Source organism: Capra hircus, chromosome 8, assembly GCF_001704415.2.
Source record: "Capra hircus breed San Clemente chromosome 8, ASM170441v1, whole genome shotgun sequence".
Taxonomy (NCBI): domain Eukaryota; kingdom Metazoa; phylum Chordata; class Mammalia; order Artiodactyla; family Bovidae; genus Capra; species Capra hircus.
Genome location: NC_030815.1, coordinates 69868851 through 69895092, shown reverse-complemented (window position 1 = coordinate 69895092; position 26242 = coordinate 69868851). Strand labels below are relative to the sequence as shown.

The 26242-nt window shown below is 51.7% G+C and overlaps 1 protein-coding gene across 1 annotated transcript in view; it reads left to right on the top strand.

Moving 5' to 3' along the window:
- PEBP4 (phosphatidylethanolamine binding protein 4) overlaps nt 8236-26242 on the top strand; it is a 221335-nt gene continuing 203328 nt past the window's right edge. The window contains exons 1-3 of the mRNA XM_005684000.3: nt 8236-8481; nt 8567-8703; nt 15126-15252. Of these exons, the coding sequence (XP_005684057.1) occupies nt 8573-8703; nt 15126-15252 (258 nt within the window). The 5' untranslated portion in view covers nt 8236-8481; nt 8567-8572. The remainder of the gene's footprint in view (nt 8482-8566; nt 8704-15125; nt 15253-26242) is intronic.

Sequence of the window (26242 nt, the reverse complement as noted above, 5' to 3'; positions counted from 1 at the left end):
AGTCTTTTCAGTGGGTTGAAACTAATTTCCTAATCCGAAGTGGAACTTACCCCTTCCGCCGCCCACCCATGAACTCTACAGAGATATGACATGAGAGGACATGAGAGATGTGACTTGGATCTGAGCCGGTCAAAGAGCGAGTTGTGCTGCCTCCTGTCCCAGCTGCAGGGACAGTGAGGGCTTGTACCTCTCCCGCTGTGGGCCAAGGACATGCGGTCCCTGCTGGCAGAGCAGAGTTGGTGTTCTTTCCGCCCCTCACCTCCACCCCTGTCATCTGTGAGGGCTCCTGGGGATGTGACTGACTGACTGTGCTACCAGGAACTTACTTCCTTGGCCCCTGGGGAAGGCCTGGTGTCATTTGTTTACTATCTGCTGCTGCTACTAAGTCGCTTCAGTCATGTCTGACTCTGTGCGACCCCAGAGACGGCAGCACACAAGGCTCCCCCATCCCTGGGATTCTCCAGGCAAGAACACTGGAGTGGGTTGCCATTTCCTTCTCCAATGCATGAAAGTGAAAAGTCAAAGTGAAGTCGCTCAGTTGTGTCTGACTGGTAGCAACCCCATGGACTATAACTCACCAGGCTCCTCCCTCCATGGGATTTTCCAGGCACAAGTACTGGAGTAGGGTGCCATTGCCTTCTCTTTGTTTACCATCTAGCACCTGCTTATTGTTGTTCAGTCACTCAGTCGTGTCCAGCTCTCTGCGATCCCATGGACTGCAGCAGATCAGGCTCCTCTGCTCTCCACTACCTCCTGGAGCTTGCTCAGATTCATGTCCATTGAGTTAATGATGCTATCCAACCATCTTATCCTCTGTTACCCCCTTCTCCTCCTGCCCTCAATTTTTCCTAGCATCATGGTCTTTTCCAATGAGTCAGATCTTTGCATCAGATGGCCAAAGGATTGAAGCTTCAGCATCAGTCCTTCCAATGAATATTCAGGGTTGAGTTCCTTTAGGATCAACTGGTTTGAGCTCCTTGAAGTCCCAGGCACTCTCAAGAGTCTTCTCCAATATCACAATTTAAAAGCATCAATTCTTTGGCACCTCTGCTTAATTTAGGAGATAATTTGGTGACCAAAGACAGTCTCATCACCAAATGGTATTTCCCTAGGGAGCCCAAGCCCCTCAAAACGTAGCTTTCCCAGGCTTCCCTGTGGTCTAGTAGTTAAGAATCCACCTTGCAATGCAGGGTACACGGGTTCGATCCATGTTCTGGAAAGATCCACATGCCATGGAACAACGAAGCCTGTGTGCCATAACTATTGAGCCTGAGCTCTAGAGCCCACAAGTCGCAGCTACTGAGACCTGCACAGCCTAGAGCTTGTGCTCTGCAACAAGAGAAGCCAACGCAATGAGACACCTGCACACTGCAACTAGAAAGTACCCCTGCCGCCCGCGACACACACACACACACCCCCGGCCCCTCTCTGCAGCTAGAGAAAATCCCCGTGCAACAGCGAAGGTCCTTGCAGCTCCAGACTGTTTGTTTCTTCCTGGTCTTACATCCCCTCTCTTCCCTAATTAGCAACTGCTTGGATCTGCCCGTTGGGACTCAGGGAAGGTCATGGAGGCTAAAGGAAGTCTATTTCTTATAATCAAAGAAATGGGGGGGGGGGTGCAGCACAGAAAGGCTTTGTGCCTAGGAGCCCCACAGGACTCTGCTTAACATAATTCGTCTGCCGAGTTGAGTTTATGATTAGCATCTTTATTCAAAATAGTTGTTTCCTTTTCTCATCCGACATCTGTTCTTCTTAAGACTGGGGAGTACCAAAGAAAAGTGGGGGCAAGCAGTGGCTAATTAGGGAAGGGAGGGGATGCGAGACCAGGGAGAAACTGTCAAGAGCAGCTTTGGAGCAAGGTCCTTGGGGCATTTTCCATCAACAGATACACACAACAGTCTCTTTGAGCTGTTTTGCAGATATTGAGGGGCTTCCCAGGTGGCACTAGCGGTAAAGAACCCACCTGCCAATTCAGGAGACACAAAAGATGTGGGTTTGATCACTGAGTTGAGGAGATCCTCTGGAGTAGGAAATGGTAACCCATTCCAGTCTTTTTGCCTGGAAAATCCCCTGGACAGGTTGGTTATAGCATCATACCAATGAAAATCATAAAAAAACCATTGGCATCATACCAATGAAAATCAAACAAATATGTCAGCTTGAGTTTTGTAGGTCTGAAAGAGTACTTGAGAAAAGCTTAAAGAAGGAAAGGGCCAATGGGCATCGAAGGGAGGTCAGATTTGAGAGTAGGGTGAAGGGAAGACATTCCTAGCAGAGAGGAGAGTGGAGTCCCTGGAGGGGACTTTGAAAGTGGGACACAGAGCTCAGCCAGGGGAGGTGAAGTAATGAACTTCAGCACAGCTGTCCTCACATGCTGTCTAGGAGAACCTAACAAACAAAAACACCAAATCCCAGGCCCTAGGTTTGGAAAGAATGGGTTAGGAGCCTGTGAAGGGAAAGAACAGAGGCCTAGAGTCAGCAAGGCTGACTTCAAATCCACCTCTCCTCAGCCAGCAAGACCGGTAAGATGTCAAACCATCTTTAAATGCCTAAAACAAAATATATAATTAATAGCTGCCTCTTTACCCTAGCGATGCTTCTATGGCTGAATTCATTCATCACACTGTTGACAATTTTGTGATTGTTGTTTATTTGGAGGTTTATTGTCCTTGTTCAGCTGTGAGTTTATCAAGTTAAGGCTCTGCATCTCATGCATCTTTGTACCTTCGGCATCTGTAGGGTACCTGCCCCCAGTCAGGTGCCTGGCTGCTCTTTAAAATCCCATAAGCAGCACTTAAAAATGTACTCTCAAAGATTCTGACTTAATTCATCTGGAGTGTTTAAATGTCTACTGACTCCTTGAATTTCCTGGAAGAAATTTTCCAGAAGGAAACTGAGGCTGTCCACCCAGATGTGGTCATTTAAAGCACAGAAAGAAATCCAGGTCCTGCAAGCCAGGGACTTGGCCTGTTATAGGAGCATCCACTGCCCATTTTGGTAGAACATTACCTGCTGGGCACAGTTGGTAGGCCTGGCAGCACTTGGCCTTGAACCAGTGTTGTTCTTCTGTGGCTCCAGGCTACGCTTGCTGGGGAAGGGGGCACTTACTCCACCCCAACCAAGGGTCCCAACCCCACCTCTCTCCAATCTGTGTCTATGAGCCTTTTGCTCTAAAGCAGTCAGGCGCTATTTGTCTCTCTCAGGAACTCTGGTCTCTATGGTTTCCCTCCATTCCTCTGCAGCTCTCTTGCACGTTCATAGTGCGTCTTCAGTCGGCTTTACAGTATAAAGGTAAGAGAATCACCTATGTGATTCCCGCAGCTTTCTGTAGAGTCCTTGGAAGGAGGAATGCCAGAAAACCCACCCAGTCTTCTTTCCTATTCTCACCCACTCTACATATTAGCTCCTCCCTGGAACTCCCTAGAACTTTCTCCAACTGCCTCCCCAACGACCAACCGTTGCCTCCTCTGCTGGCAACTCCAGGAGCCTTCCCTATACTCTCCGTTGCTCAACATTGCCAGACTCTGATCGGGCCTTAAGGGCCCAGACTCTGGGGCATCCTGGAGGGAACTTTCTCCCCACCTTCTCCAGCCCTGAAACCTGCCAAGATTTCTCATCTCCCTGCAGCCTCCTCCCCACAGCTCCCACAATGCTCTGGGTAAGTGGCTGGACTCTATTCCTTGGCATGGAGTATGAGATGTGAGGCCAGGACTTTCCATAAGGACCAGCCAAAGAGGCAGAGAAACCTCAAGAATAAGAACTGTGGCCTGGAGGCCTTAAGGAAATTCGTGTTTAGGGTGGTATCTTCGATTTCTTCACTCTAGTATGATTTGAGGCTGTTATTCGTGGCTTTTCTATGCTTGTTTCTGAGCATCAAACATTTCTTTAACTTTCCCAGAAATGGCTCTTGGGTACATATATCACTCCTGGAGTTCTGTGCTGAGAATTGGCATTACTAATGGGATTAGCATTACTGATTTAGTTCAGACAGGCCTTACCAAGGAAGGAAGTAACAGACTCGGGAAGTTTCCTTTCTATGTGAAGTTCTGATTTCCCCTTCCAGAGAAAGAAGGATCTCAGGATGATCCTGAGAACTAGAACTCAAGGTGAAAGGTTATAGTCTTCTTGGGTATTTTCTGAGCATGTGTCTTGTCTGGACCTGCATATGGCTTTTTCAATTCTTCCACTTATACAGCTACTTTTGAATGTCTTAATTTCCCCGAGAGTCTCACCCTAGTTTCTGCTTAGGACTTTAGATTGTCCTTTATGGGTGTGAAGTGAAGTGAAAGTTGCTCATTCATGTCTGACTCTTTGCAACCCCATGGACTATATAGTCCATGGAATTCTCCAGGCCAGAATACTGGAGTGGGTATCTGATCCCTTCTCCAGGGGATCTTCCCAACCCAGGGATTGATCACAGGTTGCAGGTGGATTCTTTACAAGCTGAGCCACCTGGGAAGCCCTTTATGGGTATTTACTCATAAATTAATTTGGCCCGCCAGGCTCCTCTGTCCTTGGAATTCTCCAGGCAAGAATACTGGAGTGGGTTGCTATGTCCTCCCCTAGGGAACTTCCTGACCCAGGGATCGAACATATCTCCTATGTCTCCTTCATTGGCTGGAGGATTCTTTACCATGAGGCACCTGGGAAGTCCCACAAAACAACACATACAGTATAATTCCACCTGTATGAAATGTCCAGAATAAGCACACCTATGAAGAGAGAAAGATTAGTAGTTCCCAGGTTCTGAGAGAGGAAGGAATAAGGAGTCACTGCTAATGGATTCTCTAGGCTTCTTTGGGGGCTGATGAAAATTTTCTGGAATTATATAATGAAGATAGCTGCACATCCTTTAGTGACTTTTATACTAAAATCCCCACCGAACTGCACATGTTAAACGAGTGAATTTTATGATATGTGAATATATTTCAATGTTTTGAAAAATGAGGAAGGAAAGAAATGACTGAGGGGGAATTTGGTCACTGCAGTACAGAGACTCCAGAAGGCAGAGGTGGAAAAGTTGAGGAGGGAAGGGAAACATGAGAGTCTGTATCTGGGGGGAGGAGAAGCAGGTGACACTTGAGCAGCGATAGGGGTGTCAGGCACAGGAGGCCTGGAGGAAGAAGAGGAGGGCAAAGCATTCCAGGAGCGCTGGTTCAGTAGACCTGGGTATCTAGAGAAACCAGGATATCTCAGGAAGCCAACGGTGAGGCTTAACTGATGGTCCTGGGAGGTGGTCTTAAACCCAGGTGCCTGAAGGAAGAGAAGGCAGCTTCAGGGGTGGGCACTGAGGGGGCTGGAGTTCAAAAAGGCAAGTCTTGTGAATTCCCCAAGGAAAGGATCAGATTCAAAAACACCAGGAACCACTGCATTCTGTCAGATCTCTCTGTACAAAAACAAGCCAGAGAAAGTTAGATAAATAAGCAATGGGGATCCAGGGCCTAAGGCCAGCGCGAGAGGTTACTTTCCCACTGATATTTATAGAGAGTTAAGAGCTATCGAGTGAACACGAGGACCATCAGAAACAGAAGTGGCAAGTTTGTCGGGCATTCAAACAAGAATGTATACAGCATCTAGACCCACCAAGGGCTGCCTTGGAAAACTAGACACAGACTAGGCACTGCCTCTGCGACACTGGTAGGCTGTGGGGTGGGGAGACTACAAGCAAACTGCTAAGTATAAATAGCTACAAAATAATTTTACTAACATATAAGGCCTATAAGAAAAGGGGTAAATTGCTCTGATTCTGTATAACAGCAATCTAAAGGAGTCTGGGAATCAGAGGAAGTTTCTTTGAGGAAATGGCACTTCCAGATCCCCCAAAGGGAAATGGGAAGTGGCAGCAGAGTACTGGAAGGCCCTGGAGCAGGAAGGAGTTTGAAGGACAGGCAGAGAGTAGAAAGAGGTGGCTAGAGAGGCAGGAAGATCCAGATCTTTCAGGGCATTGTGGGATACCTGGAAGATTCCAGACTTTATTCTAAGAACAAAGGGACTAGAGAGGAACAAGTCAGGGCACAGCAGAGCTGAAAGAGGTGTCAGGAGACTGAATGGTTAAGGAGCATGGAGTCTAGAAGCAGAAAGCAAGTGTTCAAATCTCAGGTCAGCCACCTACTACCCATGTAACCCAGGTGCAGGTTCTCTAGCTAAATCTCTCTGTGCCTCACTCTCCCCCTCTGTACAATGGGATCATAATAGTACCTACCTCATGAGGATTATGGGGCTTCCCAGATGGTGCTAGTGGTAAAGAACCCCCCTGCCAATATAGGAGATAAAAGAGATTTGGGTTTGATCCTTGGGTCCAGAAGATCCCCTAAAGGAGAGCATGGCAACCCACTCCAGTAATTCTTGCCTGGAGAATGCCATGGACAGAGGAGCCTGGTGGGCTACAGTCCATGGGGTCTCAAAGAGTCAGACACGACTGAAGCGACTTAGCACAGCACACATGAGGATCACAGTACAGAATAAAATACATATCATCATGAGGACTCAGTGCTAAAAACCTGGTGCTCACTGAATAAGGAGGAATTGCTGACTCAAGTAGTCTCCCCAGGAGCAATCCTGCCCCATGGACTCACTCCCACCTCCAGACAGCCATTCATCCTTACTGGGGTTAAAGGCTGCTGACACCCAGGAGAGTTCTGGCTTCTCTAGTGACTGTCACTTTGAAGACTGGAGCCTCTTGGTCTTGGGTGATCATTCTGGCACTACCATCCTCTGGCTTGGGCTGTCCTGTGAGCTCCGTGAGAGCAGGGACCATGCTCAGACTATGCCCCACAGGCACAAGGCTCAGCACATAGGAGGTGCTCACACCTGCTGGTGAGATGGGTTGGGAACGAATGGATGAAGGGATGGATGGGTCTATGGAAGAATATTTACACTATCCATTAATTATTGAGCATTCCCTATGTGCCGGACTCCTTACTGAGTGCCTTATATAATTCATTTCATTTCATTCTCACAACCGTCTTATGGAGAAGCTACTCAGAGACACTCTCCAGTAGGGGAGGCCTTGGGAAGGATCTTCCTGTGGGGGAGCCTGAGTCATACTTCAGAGAGCCTGATCACTGAGAAATGTGTTCAGTTTGTAGCCCCAAAGAAGGGCTTTTTGCTGGAAGTTGGATCCTGGAAGTAGGAGTTCAACCAGAAAGCCAGCTCAGCTAAAAATGATTTCTTCAAAGATCTAGCTGCGTAGACTGTAGAGCCATGATCTCACCTTCCTTAGCCAGGCACAGGGAATAGGGGATCATACTTGTTTTTGAAAAGAGGTACTGCATCCTAGGTGGCGCTAGTGGTGAAGAATCTGCCTCAAATGCAGGAGGCGCAAGAGGCACAGGTTTGATCCCTAGGTTGAGAAGATCCTCTGGAAGAGGGCATGGCAACCCACTCCAGTATTCCTGCCAGGAGAATTCCATGGACAGAGGAGCCTGATGGGCTACAGTCCATGGGGTCACAAAGAGTGAGACACGACTGAAGTGACTGAGCACACACACACACACCCTAGAGAGGCATGGGGCCCCCCAGTCATGTGGTTTAGCTCAGAGCAGAGCCCAGGAACCCTGGGTCCCCCACACCCCTCTCAAGGTGTGAGAACTGCCTTTGATCTTTCCCTTGCCCTGCTCTGGTTCCAATCAGAGCCCTATACACTCCAGCCTGCCGGCCTGTTCCCCAAGGGAATGCAGACTGCCCTGGGGTCCCAGCTGAGCTGTTCAGTTCAGCTCAACCCCAAGGCCCCCCTTCCTCCCAGTACAGCGCTGTGCGTGCCACCCCCATCTTGGGCGGCTCTGCTGGCCGTCTTCTCCAGGGACTATTATTTTGGGAGAGTGCTGAGTTCAGCACCACCACAAGGTATAGCTGGACACGCCCCGGTGTCCTCAGCTGGCCCTTCGGAGCTGTCCTTTGGGCCAGGCAGCCCCACCCACTGGAGCAGTGGCCCTTCCTACACAAGGTCACCACGTTCATGACCCCCACCCCACAGCCCTGAGGCCATCTAGACAGGCAGCAGAGGAGCTGTGGGCAGGAGAAGCAGAGCTGTGCAGGGGGCACTGCCCAGCCTCACTCCTGCTCCCAAAATCCCAGCAAAGTCAGGCTCTCAGGGGCACCCCCAGACCCCAAAACCTGGGGCCACCAGCTTCCAAAGGGTTTTCCTTAAAGCCAGAAGGGCAGGCTGGCCCTGGGCCAACTGACTGCACACGGGGAAACTCAGGGTAGGAGGCGTGTCCGGGACGAGGTGGCCCGTGTGAGAGGCTTGTATGAGCCCTCTTGCTCTGCAGTCTGCTCCGTGCCCCGGGCAGCAGCAGGAACGAGTGAGAGCACAGCCCTGCATAGACGGAGGAGGGGCCTAGGCCACGACTGTAAATTGAATCCAGCTGGGAGGAGGCCCAGGGCTGCTAAGGGACTTGTGTCCGGGTGGCGGATTAGCTGCTGGAGCCCAGGCTGTGCCCGCCCTTCTCCCTGGCAAGCAGAGGGCTCTCTCCCCACCAGGTGGGCCCCCTGGGGCAGGGGCTGTGGGTGGGAAGGGCACCCCCTGCAGAGGGCCCGGCAGCTCTGAAGACTCCTTCCTTTCCAGGTGCCCATGGGCTGGACCATGAGGCTGGCCACAGCAGCCCTGCTCCTGGGCCTCACGGTGGCGGTCACTGGAGAGGAGGAAGACAATGACGTGTGCGTGTACGAGGCTCTGCCCGACAACGACGCTGTCCTTTGCAAGTAAGGCTGGGTGCAGAGGGAGCGGGGGTCTCCGGGAGTCAGGGGCCACTGGCTCCCACGGCAGTGTCTGTGGAGGGAGACTCGGACTGAGATCGAGGAGAGGACTGTGAGATAGGCCTGTGCCATCAGTCCAGAGGGTGGTCCTCTCAACCCCAGGAGGGCACCTGGATCTGGCCGCCTCCCCTGGGGCCTCCAAACCTGAGGGGCTGGCTTCACCCTCCCTGCTGGGACCCCAAGAGAGACCATCCCTCCCCTACAGCCTGGAAGGCTCCCTTTCCCCTCAACAAAGTGGCACTTCCAAGAAAAGTGGCGCTTGACAGAGGCTATGTGACCAGACCCTGCCTGTGTGAGAGGTGGTTGTTTGCTTTTCCCAAACAAAGCCCTGGAAGTGTCAGGAAAGGCTGGAGTGGGGCCACTGGACATTGTCCAGAGAAAAGGCTGGGCGTCAGAGGCTGGCTCTGTCCCTTCCAAGGGCACAAGCTTCTCCCACTCTGTGTCGGAGTCCAGGTTGCTCCTCACCCATCGTGGGTCAGAAGAACCGATCTTCATCACCCTGGACTCATGGGCCATCCCGAGGGCGGCCCAGGCCACATTGCCCCCAACACCCTCTGCCAACCTGGTGGCCGAGGACGCTGGCGTCACACTGAGGCCATCGGAAGTAAGAGCGGGAGCAAGGACTCACCCTTCTTACTCTGTCTCCTTGAGTACATTCAAATTCTTACAAACATTAACATTACTTTTAGAGAGATAAATATGTTTTCCTCAAAAAGTTGGGCAGCTGAATTCTGCCACCTCCCCCTCCCCCCAAATGGCACAGATTTTGTTCCTATCAGCATAGCTGTAACCCTGGTGAAACAGCGCTGGGTGAAATTTTGTGTGAGGGAAGGCGGGCAGGGCTGCTGCTCCTATGCGTGCAAGGTGCTCTGCAGGGCAGGACCTTCCCGGGGGCAGGCAGGCCTTTCCCTTTGGTGGCCTCCCAAGCTGGGGAGGACAGCGGGGCCAAGGCCATGATCACAGCCCCATGCAGAGAACCTCTGCGCTTCCCATGTTCACTGTGGGACACGTGGATCCTATGTGTACAGTCACCATGTACAGAGGGAACCCACCAGCACCCCATCTGCCCTGGGCTCAGTGCTGCAGACATCCACAGGCTGGTCTCCTGGTGGCCTGGGGACCACAGCACGTACAGGAGCTCCAGTCACCCAGTATGTGTAGGGAGTTCTGCCAGTGATTTAGAGTCCTTGACCTATTTCATTGCTACCATGACCCCACCAAGTACATATTATCATCCCATTTTGCAGATAGGAATCCCCAGAGATTAAATAACCTGCCCATGGTGCTGATATACCTGACCAGAGGCAGAGCTGTGATGCTAACCCCTCCCCTCACCACCCCTGACTACACCGTCTGACTACACTCCTACTCTTTTGCCACTCACCTTCAACTGCTGACCCTCGTCCAGGGCCCAGAGCATCTCAAGTGAAGGGAATCTGTCTTACAGCAGTCCAAGGGGCTGCTACAACACAGGGCCACAGACTGGGTGGCTTATAAAAAACAAAAATTATTTCTTACCATCCTAGAGGTGCTTCCCTGGTAGCTCAGATGGTAAAGAATCTGCCTGCAAAACAGAAGACCCAGGTTTGATCCCTTGGTTGGGAAGATACCCTGGAGAAGGGAATGGCAACCCACTCCAGTATTCTTGCCTGGGAAATCCCATGGACAGAAGAGCCTGGCAGGCTACAGTCCATGGGATCTCAAAGAGTCAAACACAGCTGAGCGACTAACACACACACATTCTGGAGGTTGAGAAGTCCAAGGTCAATGTGCCAGCAGATTGTTTGTCTGATGGGATCCCACTTCCTGACTCACAGATGGCTGGATCCTTGATGGGTCCTTGCAGACTGGAAGGGGTGAGAAAGCTCTCTGGTTAAGTCTTTTCTATCTTCATGAGAACCTCACCCTCATGACCTGAGCACCTCCCAGAGGCCCCACTTCCAAATTTCATTACCTTTAGGGCTAGGATTTCAGCATATTAATTTTCAGTTCATTGCAAGGAGTCATTCTCAGGACTTCTTAGAAGACACTAGCAGATCCCCAGTTTGAGAACTTAATGGACTTCCAGCATTAAGCTTGCATGCTAGAACACGAGTTTTTGACTGCAGATCATCATTGCAAGAGGGAGGCTTTGACTTTATAACTGCTGAAGATTTTTTTTGGTAAAATATCCAGGGGATCTTCCTGACCCAGGGATTGAACTTCAGTCTCCAGCATTGCAAGCAGATTCCTTACCATCTGAGCCACCAGGGAAGTTTATTAAAAGATCGTCACAGAATGAGAACACAAAGGAATATATCAGACTCCAAAGTTGAGATCAAAAAGTTGAGTTCTGTGCCCCCCATCCCCAAGGATCCTGCTCAGTTCAGGCTCCTGACCTTATTGAGAGACTCCCCTAGAGAAGTGCCTCCTCTCCCGGGTATTGTTAGAATCTAACAGGGAATTCTTGAAGTTAGCACTCAGGACCTGAAAGTATTAATCTATAAAGGAGGAATTTCTTGTGCTGTGACAAGCAATAGAGAAATATTGTTAAGAGAAAAGTTCTTCTAGAATAATACCTTACCTATGCTTGAGGGGCTTCCCTGGTGGCTCAGATGTTAAAGAATCTGCCTTCAAGGTGGGAGACCCAGGTTGAGAAGATCCCCTAGAGAAGGGAATGGCAACCCACTCCAGTATTCTTGCCTGGAGAATCCCATGGACAGAGGAGCCTGGCGGGCTACAGTCCATGGGGTCACAAGGATTCAGACATGACTGAGCGACTTTCACTTCACTCTTGAGGAAGACAGACTAGACCAACAAAACCACTGAGAGTCAGCACTCTAGGTTCAGTCACAGACATGAAAGAACTAAAGTCATCCAACCGCCATCCAGTGGGTGAATCCACTCAGCCTCTCCCTCCTTGCTGCCTTGGCCCCAGTGGCCCCAGTGGACTCTCACAGGGACACGACCTGCTTCCCAAAGCCCTCTCTTCTGTACTGAAAACCTCCCGCATCATAGAGGGCACCCTTGTGTCAAGGCTTGTGACTTGTCACAGTCACCCTTGTGACTGCCCTTCTTTAACTTCACCCCCATTCTTCCTAGTTTTGCCCCAGGCCCTGCATCGAACAAGTCTAGTCTCTCTGTCCCTGGAGGGTCCTTCCAGTGTTTGGAGACAGATGTCATGACCATCCCCTGTCCCCTGCCTTCACCTGCAGTGTTTTTCCTCTGAGCCTCCACCTCTCATCCTTCAGTTCCTCCTTGGGGGTCTTGTTCTGGGCTCCTGCCTTAAGGAAGAGTTGGTTGGAGATAGACCCACGTGTCCACACTGAGAACCACGCAGCAGAGGGTGGGGTGTCCCTTGAGTCCCCAAGCGCCTCTATGAAGTCAAGCCTTCCCTCCATGGACCTTTGTGTCTCCTTTGCTTTGGGGGCAGCTGGGATTCTGAGCTTTTTTCATCCCCAGGGAGCTGTTTTTCTCTGATCTGATTCTTATGATGCTGAGTGACCTCCGGGAACATCCAGTCAAGGGAAGTGCAGACAAGCCTATGCACTCCTCCTCTGTTGCTTACAGCAGAGTTCCCCAAACCTCATAGTGGCACACGTTTATCGCCTCAGTTTCTCTGGGCATGGCCCAGCTGGGCACCTCTGCCAGGTTCTTGGGAGGCTGTGGTCCAGCTCTTGGCCCATGGTGATAGCCTCACCTGAAGAATGAGACTTGGAGGCAACATGTGGGCTTCAGACCCTGGGCTGACAGTGCCCTGTGGGTATGATGGGGGCCTGGCTGGATGGACCTAACTCTTGGTCCCCTGGCACCCTCTGGGGCTTTGCTTGCATGCTCAGTCATGTCCAACTCTTTGTGATCCCATGGGCTGTAGCACGCCAGCCAATCCTGTCCATGGGATTTTCCAGGCAAGAATACTGAAGTGGATTGCTGTTCACTCCTCCTGGGGATTTTCCTGATCCAAGGATGGAACCTGTGTCTCCTGCGTCTCATGCATTGCAGGCATATTCTTTATTGCTTGAGCCATCTGGGAAGCCCCTCAGGGGCTTTAGGCCTGATCTGAGAGGCAGCAGAGAGCAGCGGCTTGCAGCGAGATCTTAGTTCCCTCCCCAGGAATTGAACCTGGGTAGCCTGGATAAAAACCAGAAATCCTAGCTGCTAGTCCACCAGGGGCTAGGGGCGAGAAGCAAAATTCCCCTGGCTCTTGCCCCCCTCCACTGAAAAATGCAATTCTCAAGGAGGCAAAAACTGTAAAACTGAGTATGAAGTTTATTATTAGAGACACAGCACGACAACTGGGAGAGCACACAGATAAACAGTTTGTTAAGACAGAAACAAGGCAGAGATGCACACCCGGAGAGAAAGGGTGTGGGCGTCCCCCCTAGTGAGGAATGCAGTAAAGAGGCGGTTAAGTCGTTTATACAGGGCTGTTCTTCTGGGTCTTTGTTTATCTTTGGCCAATTATCTGATTTCTTTTTCTACAACTGACCTGCCCTAGGACCCTCCCCAATATCCATGCACAACTGTTCTCTGAGATGGATTCCAGCCCAGAGGCCTATGGGGGAGCCTCAGCATCACCTGCTGTGGGGTGCTTTCACCTTCTTTTTGACCCTCAAGGAGGCTTCCGGTCCATGTGCAGCATCTCCCTTGTCCCATGGAGGGGACGTTTGTGACCTCTTGATCTTTTACTCAAACAGGGTTTAACCCTTCTCTGTCCTGCCATAGCTGTTATCTTCAAGTATCCACAAGAGACAAAGCCTGGCTATTTGCCCTGTTTCTGTTCTTATTTCTATTTCAAAGTACAAACAGGAGGATGGTTGTAAATGCCTAACCTGGAGCCTACTTACTTCATGTCTCAGGAAACGCAAACAGGAGGCTAGTTAAGTGTCCCACCTGAAACCCGTCAATCTCCTGCCTCAGGCCCTGTCAGTTTGATGATTTTGCTTAACTATAAGAAGATCAAACCAATCAATCCTAAAGGAAATCAACCCTGAATACTCATTGGAAGGGCTGATCCTGAAGCTGAAGCTCCAACACTTTGGCCACCTGATGGGAAGAGCCGACTCACTGGAAAAGACCCTGATGCTGAGAAAGACTGAAGGCAAAAGGAGAAGTAGGCGGCAGAGGATGAGATGGTTAGATGGCATCACAGAGTCCATGGACATGAAATTGAGCAAATTCCAGGAGATAGTGAAGGACCGAGAAGCCTGGCACGCTGCAGTCCACAAAGAGTTGGACACAACTTAGCGCCGGACAACAAGAACTTTTAAACATTTGCAGCAATTCTACTGGGATAGAAAAAGGAGACACTTTTGTTCCCTCTGGTCCTCAGTTTCCTTTCTCCCCAACCCTTGCCCCCCACCTTCCAGTTCTGGGCTGTGGGCTGAGTCTCCATCTTTCTGCCAGAAGAGGGTCCCCTCTCTCAGCCTTAGATCTCAATGTTTGCCGTGGCAGGGGGTAATGGTAGAAACAAACCGAAAAGTCCTTAAAATACTGCCATGAGAAGAGATGAAAACCCATACTCTAAAACTTCTTCAAAAGTTATTAAGACTATACCACCTGAGGGCTTCCCAGATGGTCCAGTGGTTAAGAATCCATTTGCCAATGCAGGGGACACGGCTTCTATCCTTGGGAACATCCCACATACTGCGGAGCAACTAAGCCCAGGAGCTGCAACTACTGAACCGGAGTGCTACAGCTGCTGAAGCGCATACACCTTAGAGCCCGCGCTCCACAGCAAGAGAAGTCACTGCAATAAGAAAGCTGACTGCAGCTAGAGAAAAACCCACATGAAGCAACGGAAGACCGAGCACAGCCAAAAATAAAGTAAATGAATAATAACGCTAACAAAGCGCAAGGAATGGCATATCGAGAGCCTAGGGCAGGGACAACAGGTCACCCAAAGAAGGGAGCTATGCAACTACCGCTGGGATTTGCAGGCATGGAGAGGGTCGTGATTGTTTAAAGGACAGAGAAGTTTGTCCCCATGAAGAACACCTGTGATAACTTGCTAAACCTTTCTTTGTGTAATAAGGACATTCCAGAAAAACAACATAAAAATATTATTCTTCTATACCCAGCCCTACTTTAAAGACACTGACTGGGTTTGCCTATGGATTTTTTTTTTTTTTTGACTAGTAAACACTGACAGTAGTGAACACTTTCCGACCACTGATAACCTGCCAGGCCCTGTTGTAAACATCGGTCACTACTTTACCCCTCTCATCAACCCTACAAATAGGTATTATTAGTATTCCCATTGTACAGGTGGAGAAACTGAGTCACAAGAAGTCAAGTAACTCAAGCTCCACAGGCCAGACTGAAGCCTTATGCACCCCCCAGCTCCCCGAAAACCCCAACACAAGACAACCACCTCCCTCTCTCCACAGGGGCCTTAAGGTTTTCTACCCAGAGTTGGGTAACATCGGCTGCATGATCGTTCCTGAATGCAACAATTACAGACAGAAGATCACTACCTGGCCCGAACCAATTGTGAAGTTCCCTCAGGCCCTGGAGGTGAGCGAGCTGGCCTGGCTGAAGTGGGAGGGTCGCTCTGAGATCCGGGTTCCCTCTGAGTCTGTTCCTCTGAGTAACAGGAAACCATGTGCAGAGCCGGCTGAGCCGGGATTGGCGGCACCAGATGGCTTGTTGCCCTGAGCGCGTGCCTCCTTTAGAGTGGCCCATCGCCTTGGAGGAGGCTGGGGTGGGTAGCAGGGGCTGCAGGCTGCGAGCTTTGGCATGGTTCAGGGGGTGCTTCACCTGGAGACTGGCCAGGGGATGCAGAGGGTGGCAAGGAAAATGAGAAGGGAGGGATCTATGGGGAGCTCTTTCTCAAGGTGCAGAGTGGCAGGGTTTTCAGAGTGATCTAGATGGGGAGGACCCGATTCATAAGGAGCAGTGCTTCTCACGTGGGCTGAACAAGTGGAGGTCAGTGCCCTTGGCTCTTGGGCATCTCAGTATGAGACCTGCTCAGAAGGTGGCCCCAACTTGCCCAAAATAAAAAAGAGAAACATTCTAGGAACTGTATAGAACTATTCCTTTTTCTGGAAAATGATTGGTACCATCTTGTTCTGGAAGCTTCTCTTGGTCTGGGAATGTAGTAAGCCTGGGGAAGGGCGATGGGAGGGGGAAATAGAGCTGCAGTTGTCAGGAAAGCTGCTCCAGTGGCTTAGTCGCCGTTTCTTTCTTCTTTGACTCCAGGCTGAGCTCCCAGATTGTCAGGGGGTGGAGGGTAATCCTTGTTCTGTCTGCATGTCGTAGCAGAAGGTGCCAATGTCAACCTAGGCACAAGGACTGTGATGTGTTCAGGACTCGAGTGGGTGGAGACGGAAGGGTCATGGCCAGGGTGTGACCACAGGCACACCTCTGCCAGCCTTCTGATCCTCCTGCACATCGTGGCAGGGAGGGACTACAGAGGGCTCCCCCGCTCCGTCGGCCCAGCCTGGGGGCTGTCAGCACAGGGATAACAAGATGACAGGTTCTCGAGTGGGGCTGCGAAGACTACTCAGAAACAGAGGGAGATTTTTATTTTCTTTCTTTTCTTTTAGCCATGGCTTGTGGCCTGTGGGATCTTAGTTCCCCGATTTAGGGATTGAACCCAGGGCCCTGGCAATGAGACCACAGAGACCTGACCACTGGACCGCCAGAGAATTCCTGAGAGTCTTTTCCTTCTTTAACTGACTTTTACTATCAGGGAACAAATACATGGTGATCTGTCTCATAATTTATGAGGCTGAGAACATGAAGCTTGTGTCTGCAGAGCTGACAAACATCCTTTCCTCTGGGAGGCTAAGCAAGCTAGTCATGAGAGACTTTCCGGGTGTCCTCTTCCTCAGCCCTCCCAAGCCTGCCACACACGCACACGTGTGTGCATGTACACGCACACGTGTGTGCATGTACACACACACATGCTCATGTCAGCCCTCCCCGCCGGAAGCCCTCCACCTGGATCATAACACAGATAGGTGGGAGAAGTGGAGGAAGCATAAGCCTCTGTGACTGTAACTCAGGGCAGGAGCCTGTTCCTCCAAGGAAAGGTATGACGCTTATACTCCATGAGACAGGACTCTCGACTTCACCCTCAATTCACTTGTCCTTAAGGAGTGAGGAGTTTGGACCAAATACTTTCAGAGCCCAGTGACTGTCCCAAGAGGGAGTATGAGCCAAGAGCTCCATTCCCAGTGATATTGCTCCATTCCGTGTGACATTGCCACATATGTCCACTAGATGGCAGTGTAGACTTTCCTGAGTCCCTGGTGCCCTTGGCCGCAACAGGTTTGAAGCCAGTTTGGGAAGCCTTTGCATTTGACTTGGTCTAGTTGGTACTGATGGTCCTTGGGCATGAACACAAAATGCAAAGCAAATATCACCCCCTCCAGATCCTGAAATCCCCCACCCTGCCTCAGCCCAGAGTGGGGCAGGGGAGAAAACCTGGAGATTTACGAAGGATGCAGAGCTGTGGATAAGAAATCCAAGGAAAGCAGGAATTTCACAAAGGATAGTCGAGCCAAAGTGGTGGAAAGAAAGAAAGGAAAAGTAGAATTCTACTGCTGTAGAACTATAAAGTTTACAGAAATCTGTCCTCTGAGAAGGCAGGTTCAGCTAGAGTGTCAGAAGCTGCCATTTAGTGGGTGGTACCCACTTCATGTTGAATACTGTGCATGCCTTGCTTCGTTTAATGTGCTCTCGAGTTAAGTATTTATTTAGTCGAGGTTGTCGGTGGCAAGAGGCGAAAGTCAACTCAAACTGGCTTGTGACAAGAAAAAAGAAGGAAGGCATTAATGGTTCACAAACTGAAAACTCCAGGGATAACTTCAGGCATGGCTGGATCCAGGTGCTCAGTCAACGTCACCAGGAAGCCATCTGTCCCTCTTCTCGACTTGTTTTTTCTGTGCTGGCTTTGTGTGTAAACACTCTTTCCTGTAATGACAAAGATGACTCTATCAGCTTCAGAGTTATGTTTTACTAGTTTATTAACCCACTGGATTGACCCCATCCAACCATTAAAAGTCCCTGGATTTGTCCTGTTTGGATCCCGTGTTTATCCCTGACCCAAACAGTGAGGCTGGGTAGCCCCATTTACTCTACAAGGGCTGGGAGCAGAAGAGGATGGTACCCTCCCCAAAGGAGCATCAAGGGGCAGGTTTTCAGAGGGGAGATAGGATATTGAATAGGAAACATGAGAGAAAAGGTGCAGAGTCCCTTTAAAGTGGGGACAGGGAAGCCCGAGTCCTTAGTGAGAGAAGAAGAGGAAGGCATTTCCTCTGGGCCCAGGCTCTGATGGAAAAGGGTAAGAGGTTGGTGACTATGTGGAGATGTTGCCTTTCAAAGGTGATCAAAGCAGCTTATAAGGGACACGCCCAGGAAGCCCACCCACGAAGCAAGCCGTGAAGCCCTGGAAGGAGCTGTGCAGTGGGCGGGGGACTAGGCTCTGTGCCCAGCAGAGGTCTTCCTGCCGGCTCAGGCCCCTTCCCCAGACTTGGACCCTGTACTCCCGTACTCCCCACCCCTACCAAAATGCTTCCTCCTCTGAGAAGCTTTCCCTGACTGCCTTCCTCTGAGTAACGCTTCCCTCCCCCCAATCTTTGTTGGGTCTCTTCTTTCTCTGAGCATTTTTCACATCCCCTACCCTCCAAACCCAGCGTTTACTTCCCTTCGTCCTGTACTGTGGCTGCTTCTGCATATCTCCTGTAGCGTCAACTGATTTATGAGCTCTCGGAGAGTAAGACCATGTGTTGTATTTCTTTGAACTACCCACAGCCCCTACCAGCATCACAGACCCCACGTTGGCTGACTGGGTGGCCAGGTGGCCAGGTGGATGAAGGCAGGAAGGAAGGCATGGGTGGCAGGTGGGCAGACACACCTCCCGGAGAAGCAGCTCTGAGCCATGTGAGCCCCATGGTTTGTGCTTCAAGCTGCCGGGTGTCCTGGGGCCTCGGCAGAACCCCAGACCAGCATTAGTCTCTCCCCTACCAGGACAGGTGCGGGGCTGGGGGTGGGTAGGAGGAAGCAGAGAGAGAAGAGGAAATAGGGTGGGCCCCCTAGAAGGCAGAGTAGTGCAGGAAAATACAGCTGGTCCCAGTGCCAACAGCCGCAGAGAGCCAAGAGAGGCGATGAAACAAGAAACTTCCCTCCCCGGGGCTGTGACAGACATTAGGAGGCAAACATCTTAAAACGCATCCCCTTCTCGAGCCAAGGAAGACTGAAAGGGCCCTGAGAAGCTTCTTGACTGTGGCTTATTCTTCACCTTGAATTTAAACAGCTGGAATCATTCTGAAGGGAAGAAATTGCCATTAAGTGAGGAGTGTGCGTTGCATTAGAGGGAAGGAACACAGACTGCAGCCGTCCTTCCTGCGGGTCCTCGGCTTTCCAATCTGTTCTCCTCCCCAGCAAGCCAGCGACCCTGAGTGTCCCCCTCCCCGGGCTGAGCAGGCATGTCCCCATGTCACACGGCACCTACAGCATCTGTGTGATTGCCTTTTGGGGACCACCTCCTTGCCCTCATCGGCCCAAGGCAGAGACACAAGTTTCAGCACAAATCTTATAGAGGCCTGGAAATCTGGAGACATGCACATGTGGGAGAGTCAGAGACCGTTCTCGATGAGCGAGCCCTCGGAGCTCCCCAGCCCACTGCCTATCACTCTTCTTTTTCTAACTTTTTACTATATACAGAAATACAGCCGATGAACAATGTTATGATAGTTTCAGGTGGACCACAAAGGGACTCAGCCATACATACACATATATCCACTCTCCTCACAAACTCCCCTCCCATCCAGGCTGCCACATAACATTGAGCAGAGTTCCGTGTGCTGTTCCAGAAGGTCCTTGTTAGTTATCCATTTAAAATGTAGCCATGTGTACAGGCAACCGTAAGTTCATTCCCTAAGTCTGTGAGTCTCTGTTTTGTAAGTAAGTCCATTTGTACCATTTCTTTTTAGATTCAACATATAAGGGATGTCATAACATATTTCTCCTTCTCTATCAGACTGACTTCACTCAATGTGACAATCTCTAGGCCCATCCATGTTGTAAACGGCATTATTTCATTCTTTCTAATGGCTAATATTCCATTGCATAAACGGCCCACACCTTCTTTGTCCACTTATCTGTCGACGGACATTTAGGTTGCTCCGGTGTCCTGGCTATTGTAAACAATGCTATGGTGCACTGGGGTGTGTGTATCCTTTCAGATCATGTTTTTCTCTGGATATATCCCCAGGAGCTCCCATCCTTTTTATACACAGAGCAGAAAAATGGGAGCTGCTGCCATCACGAAATGATTAGGACACAGGGCTCCAACACCCGGGAGCAGCCCCTGATGGATTAGCAGATCCACCCAGCTCGTTTTCGAAAAGATGCTTAGAGGGACCGTGCCCACATGCAGGGGGCAGCCAAGCGCAGTTGCTCCTGGGACAGCAGCTGGTGCACAAGCTGTTGAACCACAGGCACCCTGTTAGTGCTGCAAACTCAAAGATAAAGGGTACCAGCCCTGAGCTCCCAGTCTAAGGTGGAGAGACGGACAGATGCATGGAGCACAGGGATACTGTGTCAGTGCTTCAGGAGAGGGACCTCAGGCACCACGAGGGCCAGGGAGGGCAGCCCAGCTGAGCCGGGGTCTGGAGATGCTTCCAGGGGGAGGTGACCCCGAGCTGAGCTGTGCCAGTGACAGACAGGAAGCTGGGACAGCCGGGTGAGGGCTGAGGCTCCCGAGGGGGCAGGACCACACTCTGAGGGGGTCACAGATGCTGCTTCATGGGCGCTGGTGTAGAATCTAGTCTTTATCTGGAAGCCAGGCTGGGGAAGCGGGAAGGTCACCATTTGATTTTCAGGCTGGTGCAGGTGATCAGATTAGCAATTCAAGAAGGTCCCTTGGGCAGGTCACCCAGGTGCCTGTGGGAGGGTGGGAGAAACACAAGGCTGGAGGCAGGGTGAGCCTGCTGAAGCAGAGGGTGATGGCGTGGACCGGGGCCGGGGCCTGAAGGTATAAAGGCAGTCAAGTCCACCAGGCTTGGTGAAGGCAGAGGAATGGGGATCGCCAAGAAGGAGACAGCCGGGACAGCTGTCGGGTTTCTGCAACAGGCAGGTGGAGTGGCTGAGGGTTAAGCTGGGCATGTAATTTATCCCCCAAAACAAGACGTTTTGGAGAGTGAAGGGAAGGTACTGTTGATAATAATTGGGAGGAAGGGCACTATCGGGCACTGTCACTAACAGCGGTGCTGTCACCAAACGAGGGACACAGGAGAAGGTTTGGATCCACAGGGACCACGGGCAGTGAGTGGCAGCAGCTTTGCATCACTGAGGCCCCTGTGTGCATCCAGTGAGCAGATCAGTCTAATACTGGGAAGAGAAGGCAGGGCTGGAGGCCTAGCTTTGGGTCCTTGGCATCTGAGGGCACAGGGTGGAGTGTTCCAGGAGCCTGGGCTCCTCAGGGGACTGGGGAGGATACGGAGTAGCCAGCAGCAGCCAGCCAGCAGAGGTCAGGTCAGACTGGCAAGAGAGAGGTTGCTGAAGGGCCAGGCTGGGAAAGAGCTGTCAGATTTGTCAAATTCCCTGGCACTGCTCTCCAGCAAGCAGGAGAGGAGTTTCAGGGCAGTGGGCCTGGGGAGAAGGTCAAGTCAGGACACGGTACAGAGTCTACTGGAGGGGGTTCACCCACGTGATGCTTCACACCTGTGATGCTTTAGGGGAGAATTAATTAATGAGGTACAACCGCAACCCAGTGCCAGGCACATGACAGAAGCGTAATAAATGGTAGAGCTTGTCATACAATAAAAGACTGCTTTGTAGTCTGAAGGGTAAAGGGCACAGAAGAAGGGTTGGGCTCCTGGAGGCTCTGAGAGGAGCTGGTGAGGTGGTAACAGAGAAGGGGGCTGATAGGTGGAGACAAGCCTGGGAAGGCAGGTGGGCAGACCACCCAGAACCCAGGTAAGGATGCTTGTGTGGAAGAGAGCCTGCTCACATGTCATTTTATCCTTTGTCCTTGGCTGAAGGCTGCTAAAATCACCCCACTCTGTCCCACCCCAGCCCAGGGCCACCCAGCCATCTTTTTGGGGGGGTGCCTCTGGCCACAATAGGGCCAGGTGAAAAGAGCGATGTTCATGGCTGTCTCTAATCTTTGCAGTCAGAGTCTGAGGTCGTAGAGAAACTTCCTCTGCAGGATTTCACATGATCCTCCTAGCAATGCTGGGAGCTGGGCCAAGTAGGGATTATCCCCACAACTGCAGGATGAGAGGCACTTCCCAAGGGCAAGGTCAAGCTCGCCCAAGCTGGGGAGTGGAGGAATCAGCCCTGGATAGCAGGTGTCCCACCTCTCAGTTCATTGCTCTATCACCTTCAAGATGTTGCTTCTCAAGTGCACCCCCGAGTCCCAGAGAAGAGTCCTGGATGTCCATGCGGGACTCAGGATGTCAGGCACGCATCCACTTCCTGGAGCAGATCCTGGCCCCCTGCGGGACACTGTCCCAGGAGCCAGTTGTTGTTGTTCAGTCACTCAGTCGTGTCTGACTCTTTGCGACCCCATGGACTGCAGCATGCCAGGCTTCCCTGTCCTTTGCCATCTCCTGGAGTTGCTCAAACTCGTGTGCATTGAGTCGGTGATGCCATCCAACCATCTCATCGTCTGTCGTTCGCTTCTCCTCCTGCCTTCAGTCTTTCCAGCATCGGGGTCTTATACATTCCTGCCCACGAGGGGCATCTTGTAGCTGTGTGAATGTAAGTTGCAGCCATTGCTAAGAGGATGACCTCAGGAGATGGTCATCCTGATGGCTGATGTTTTGCTCCTGGGCGCCTTCGTCTCGGAGCTTCTTGGCCTTAACCTTCATTTCCAGTCCTCTTTATCCCCCACCACCTTTTCCATCGTCATACTCTCTGCTCCAGGGTTTACAGAAGCCCTGGCCAGACCTTTCTATAAATCCGCCCATCCCCAGTCCACAGGGCTGCTCCTGGGAGCACCGGCAGAGAGGGTGTTTGTTCAGTGACTGAGCCTCTGATGTCGGCTGAGAGCTCCCGGTCAAGTGCTGGGGAAACGGGCTCCAGATGTTTTTCAGATCAAATAATGTTCCTTTGAAAACACTGTGTGGGCTGCTTCACTGAGGGGGCAGATGGGGCCTGAAAGGCCAGTTCAGTGGGTTTGCATCCGGGTTTAAAGAATAAAGGTCACTCAGCCAGTGTGTGTTGGGGTCCAGGGTGGGGTGGGGGTGGGGGGTCGCCGCACCCTTGGGATCTGTCCCCGGTGGTCTGCTGGGAGTGTGGGCAGAAGTCTCTTGGATTTTAAAATCGCTGCACAGCCTTGATTGGAGCCATTTAGAGGGACAAAAACATGAACTTTGAACGCCCCGCAGTGACTTTTTGTAGGCTCGCACTGGAGAGGGGGAGGTGGCTTTACAGAGGAGTTCGGAGAAAGACCAGGAGGAATTTAAAATAAGGCATAATGTCCTTTGCTGTTTCTTAACGCTTGGGGACTGAGGGGTGAGGGGAGGAGGTGGGGAGGGCATCTGCTAGGAGGGATGCACCCACCACAGTCTGCAGGGGCACCCACTGCAGTCTGAGCCCTCCCCAGGCCAAGGGCCTGAGAAGAATGGGAGCTGGGGTGGCTGCTGGGGGTTGGGGCCTGGCAATGTCAAGTGATTTATAGCAAAGGGACAGGTTGAGGGGACAGGTGGAGAAGGAAATGACAACCCACTCCAGTGTTCTTGCCTGGAGAATCCCAGGGACGGTGGAGCCTGGTGGGCCGCACAGAGTCGGACTGTAGCGACTTAGCAGCAGCAGCAGCAGCAGAGGGCACAGGGGGCATGCAAAATGTGAAGAAATCAGGGACGGTTTGCTCCCCACCTGCAGGTCTGCCCCGACAATTTGAGGCAGGGTCAGGAGAATCCATGGGACATTCTGATTCCCAAGTCTGAGTTCTGCCTGTGACGTTGGGCATGCGGAGACCCTAGACGCCCCCGTAGCGGCGGGCAAGGCCCAGAGGGCCAGGAAGGAGCGGGGCCTGCCCGGCTGGTAGGCGTGGCTCTCCAGGCCCCGCGGGTTGGAAGGCGGAGCTGGCCTCTTCCCTCTCCCGAGGCTGCAATTCCAAGAGGCGACACCAGAGGGAGATAGACGACCGTCATCCCGCCCCATCAAGGTGAGCGGGCTGGGTGGCCAGGGTCTCAGGCACAGGGAGGCAACGCCAGGGCCTTGGGATGGTGGAGACTTAAGCTGGTAATGGAGAAACGGAGGGTGCCTGATTTGTGTCGAGTGTGCAAGCCTCCGCATTCCTTGCTCACCTCTCCTGGGCCAGCTGGCTGTGGGGATACCCTTCTATTCAAATACAAATATGCCTGGAGTGGAATTGCTGACACTAGGCACCACTAACTTGAAATGCCCTAGGGGCCAGGCTGGTAGACTGGTGGGTGAAACAACCGGTTGGAAAGCGAGGAGAAGGGCAAACGCAGGCCCTCACATCCCAACTGGTAGTAAAAAGTTATTTTAAATTGTGCTGGTGGTCCTCTGTTCATCCCATTTCGCTTGCCTGCAGACTTGACCTGCAGAGTCAGGATGGTCTGGCGGGACTGAAAGCTGCCGGCTGTGAGAGTTGGTTTTTCCGTTCACAGAGCTCTTGGAGCCCCAGGATTGGTCTGAGAAGCTTGCAGTTCCCTGGCCTTGCAGAGACCTCATCTCACACCCTAATCTGTTGCCCGTAACACCATGACCTTGGGCAAGTTGCTTCTCACTGAGATTCCTTTCCCTCACCTTAAAATGGGTATGAGATCCACTTCTGGTAAGATGAGCAACCGGTTATCCGTCCCAGTCTTTTCCGGGTCCATCAGTAGCATTTGGTCCAGGTGGTCACCTCTTCCTCGTAGATCGATGGATGGTTTTCACCTGGCTTCAGGCACCCACACACTCCTACCCGCTTCTAGTTCTTCACTTATTCAGCCCCTCTGCTGGGTGCTCCTCCTCCCACCAGCCTCTTCTTGTGGGATACCCCAGGCCTCTGTGTCACGCCTGTAAGTGTGGTCTGTATGCTGTCCTACTCACATGGCCACGGGGGTGTCTGATGGACCCTCACAGGCAACACATCCAATGCCAGTGCTCCGTCCCCACCCTCTCCAAACACGCACCTTCTGCCATCATCCCCGTCTCGGCAGAGCTGCCCCAGCCCCAAGTTGTGCCAGCTGGACATCCTGGCATCTTCAGTAACTGCCCCTTCTCTCCCACCACACATGCGTCCCAGTCACTGGGGATCTGTCCAGTCACTGACCACTTCTCTCTCCTCCACGGTTAACACCGGCCAGGGCCACACCCTCTCTGCCTGAATTATTGCAACAGCCTCCTACCTGGTCTCCAGGCTACCACAGCTACCCCGAACAGCCAGCCTGTCCTCAACAGAGCAGCCAGAGCAAGCTTTTACATCTCCTGGTCAGATCAGCTCACTCCTCTGCTCAGAATCCTTCCGTTTCTCCTCAGGTCACCAGAAAGTAAGAGCCAGCGTGCTCACAATGGCTTACAGGACCCCATGTGACCTGGCCCATCGTCACCCCTCTGACCTCAGTCCTGCTACTTTCGCCTTGCTCGCTGGCTCCAGGCCTCCTAGCGTCTCATCTGCTCCAGGGCCTCTGCGCAGTGCTTCCCTCTGCCTGTGTCTCTTCTCCCCCTCACATCGTCACATCCTCCCCTGCTTCTGACTCTGCTTAAATGCCATCACCTCCAGGAGGCCTTCCCAGCCCCTCGGCCTGGCACCCCGAGCCCCTTATCCCTCTCTACTTCTTCCTATCATGTTTATCACCTTCTAACCTGCACATCAGTTCTTCAGTTATTGTGTTTACGTTTTGTTTGCCTGTCCCCGCCCCTGTCCCCGCCCCGACCCCACAGCTAGAATATAAGCTCCATAAGGGCAAGAATCTTCGGCTTATTCCCGGATGCATCCCAAGCACTAGCAGTGTCTGCCACATTGTTGTTGTTGTTCAGTTGCCAAGTCATGTCCACCTCTTTGCAACCCCGTGGACTCCAGCATGCCAGGCCTCCCTGTCTTTCACTATCTCCCGGAGTTTACTCAAGTTTATGTCCATTGAATCAGTGATGCTGTCTAACCATGTTATCATCTGCTTCCTTCTTCTCCTTCTCTGCTACATTGCAGACACAATAGATATTTTCTGAATGAAGATTATTGAATGATGGTTGCGAGAGATCACATATATAAAGCCTGTCAGTGCCAACACAGGAAGCATTCCAAAAATGATGATGGTGATGGTGATGGTGGTGGTGATGGTGCTGGTAGTGGTGACGGTGGTTATAATAATCTTCTCCAACACCTAGGTGCCTAGTGCATCCTGCAACACGTCAGTGGAGGCGGTATCTAGAAGATTTGGCATACAAGGCAGAGGGTTGTAGGGGAGGTTTAAGGGTTAAGAAGAGATAGCAGAAGAGAGCTAGAGATGGAAGAGACATGTTTTATACCTCATCGGAAAGGAATAGAGCTCCATGACTGGACACAGTGCTATGCAGAGAACAGACACTAGGAAAC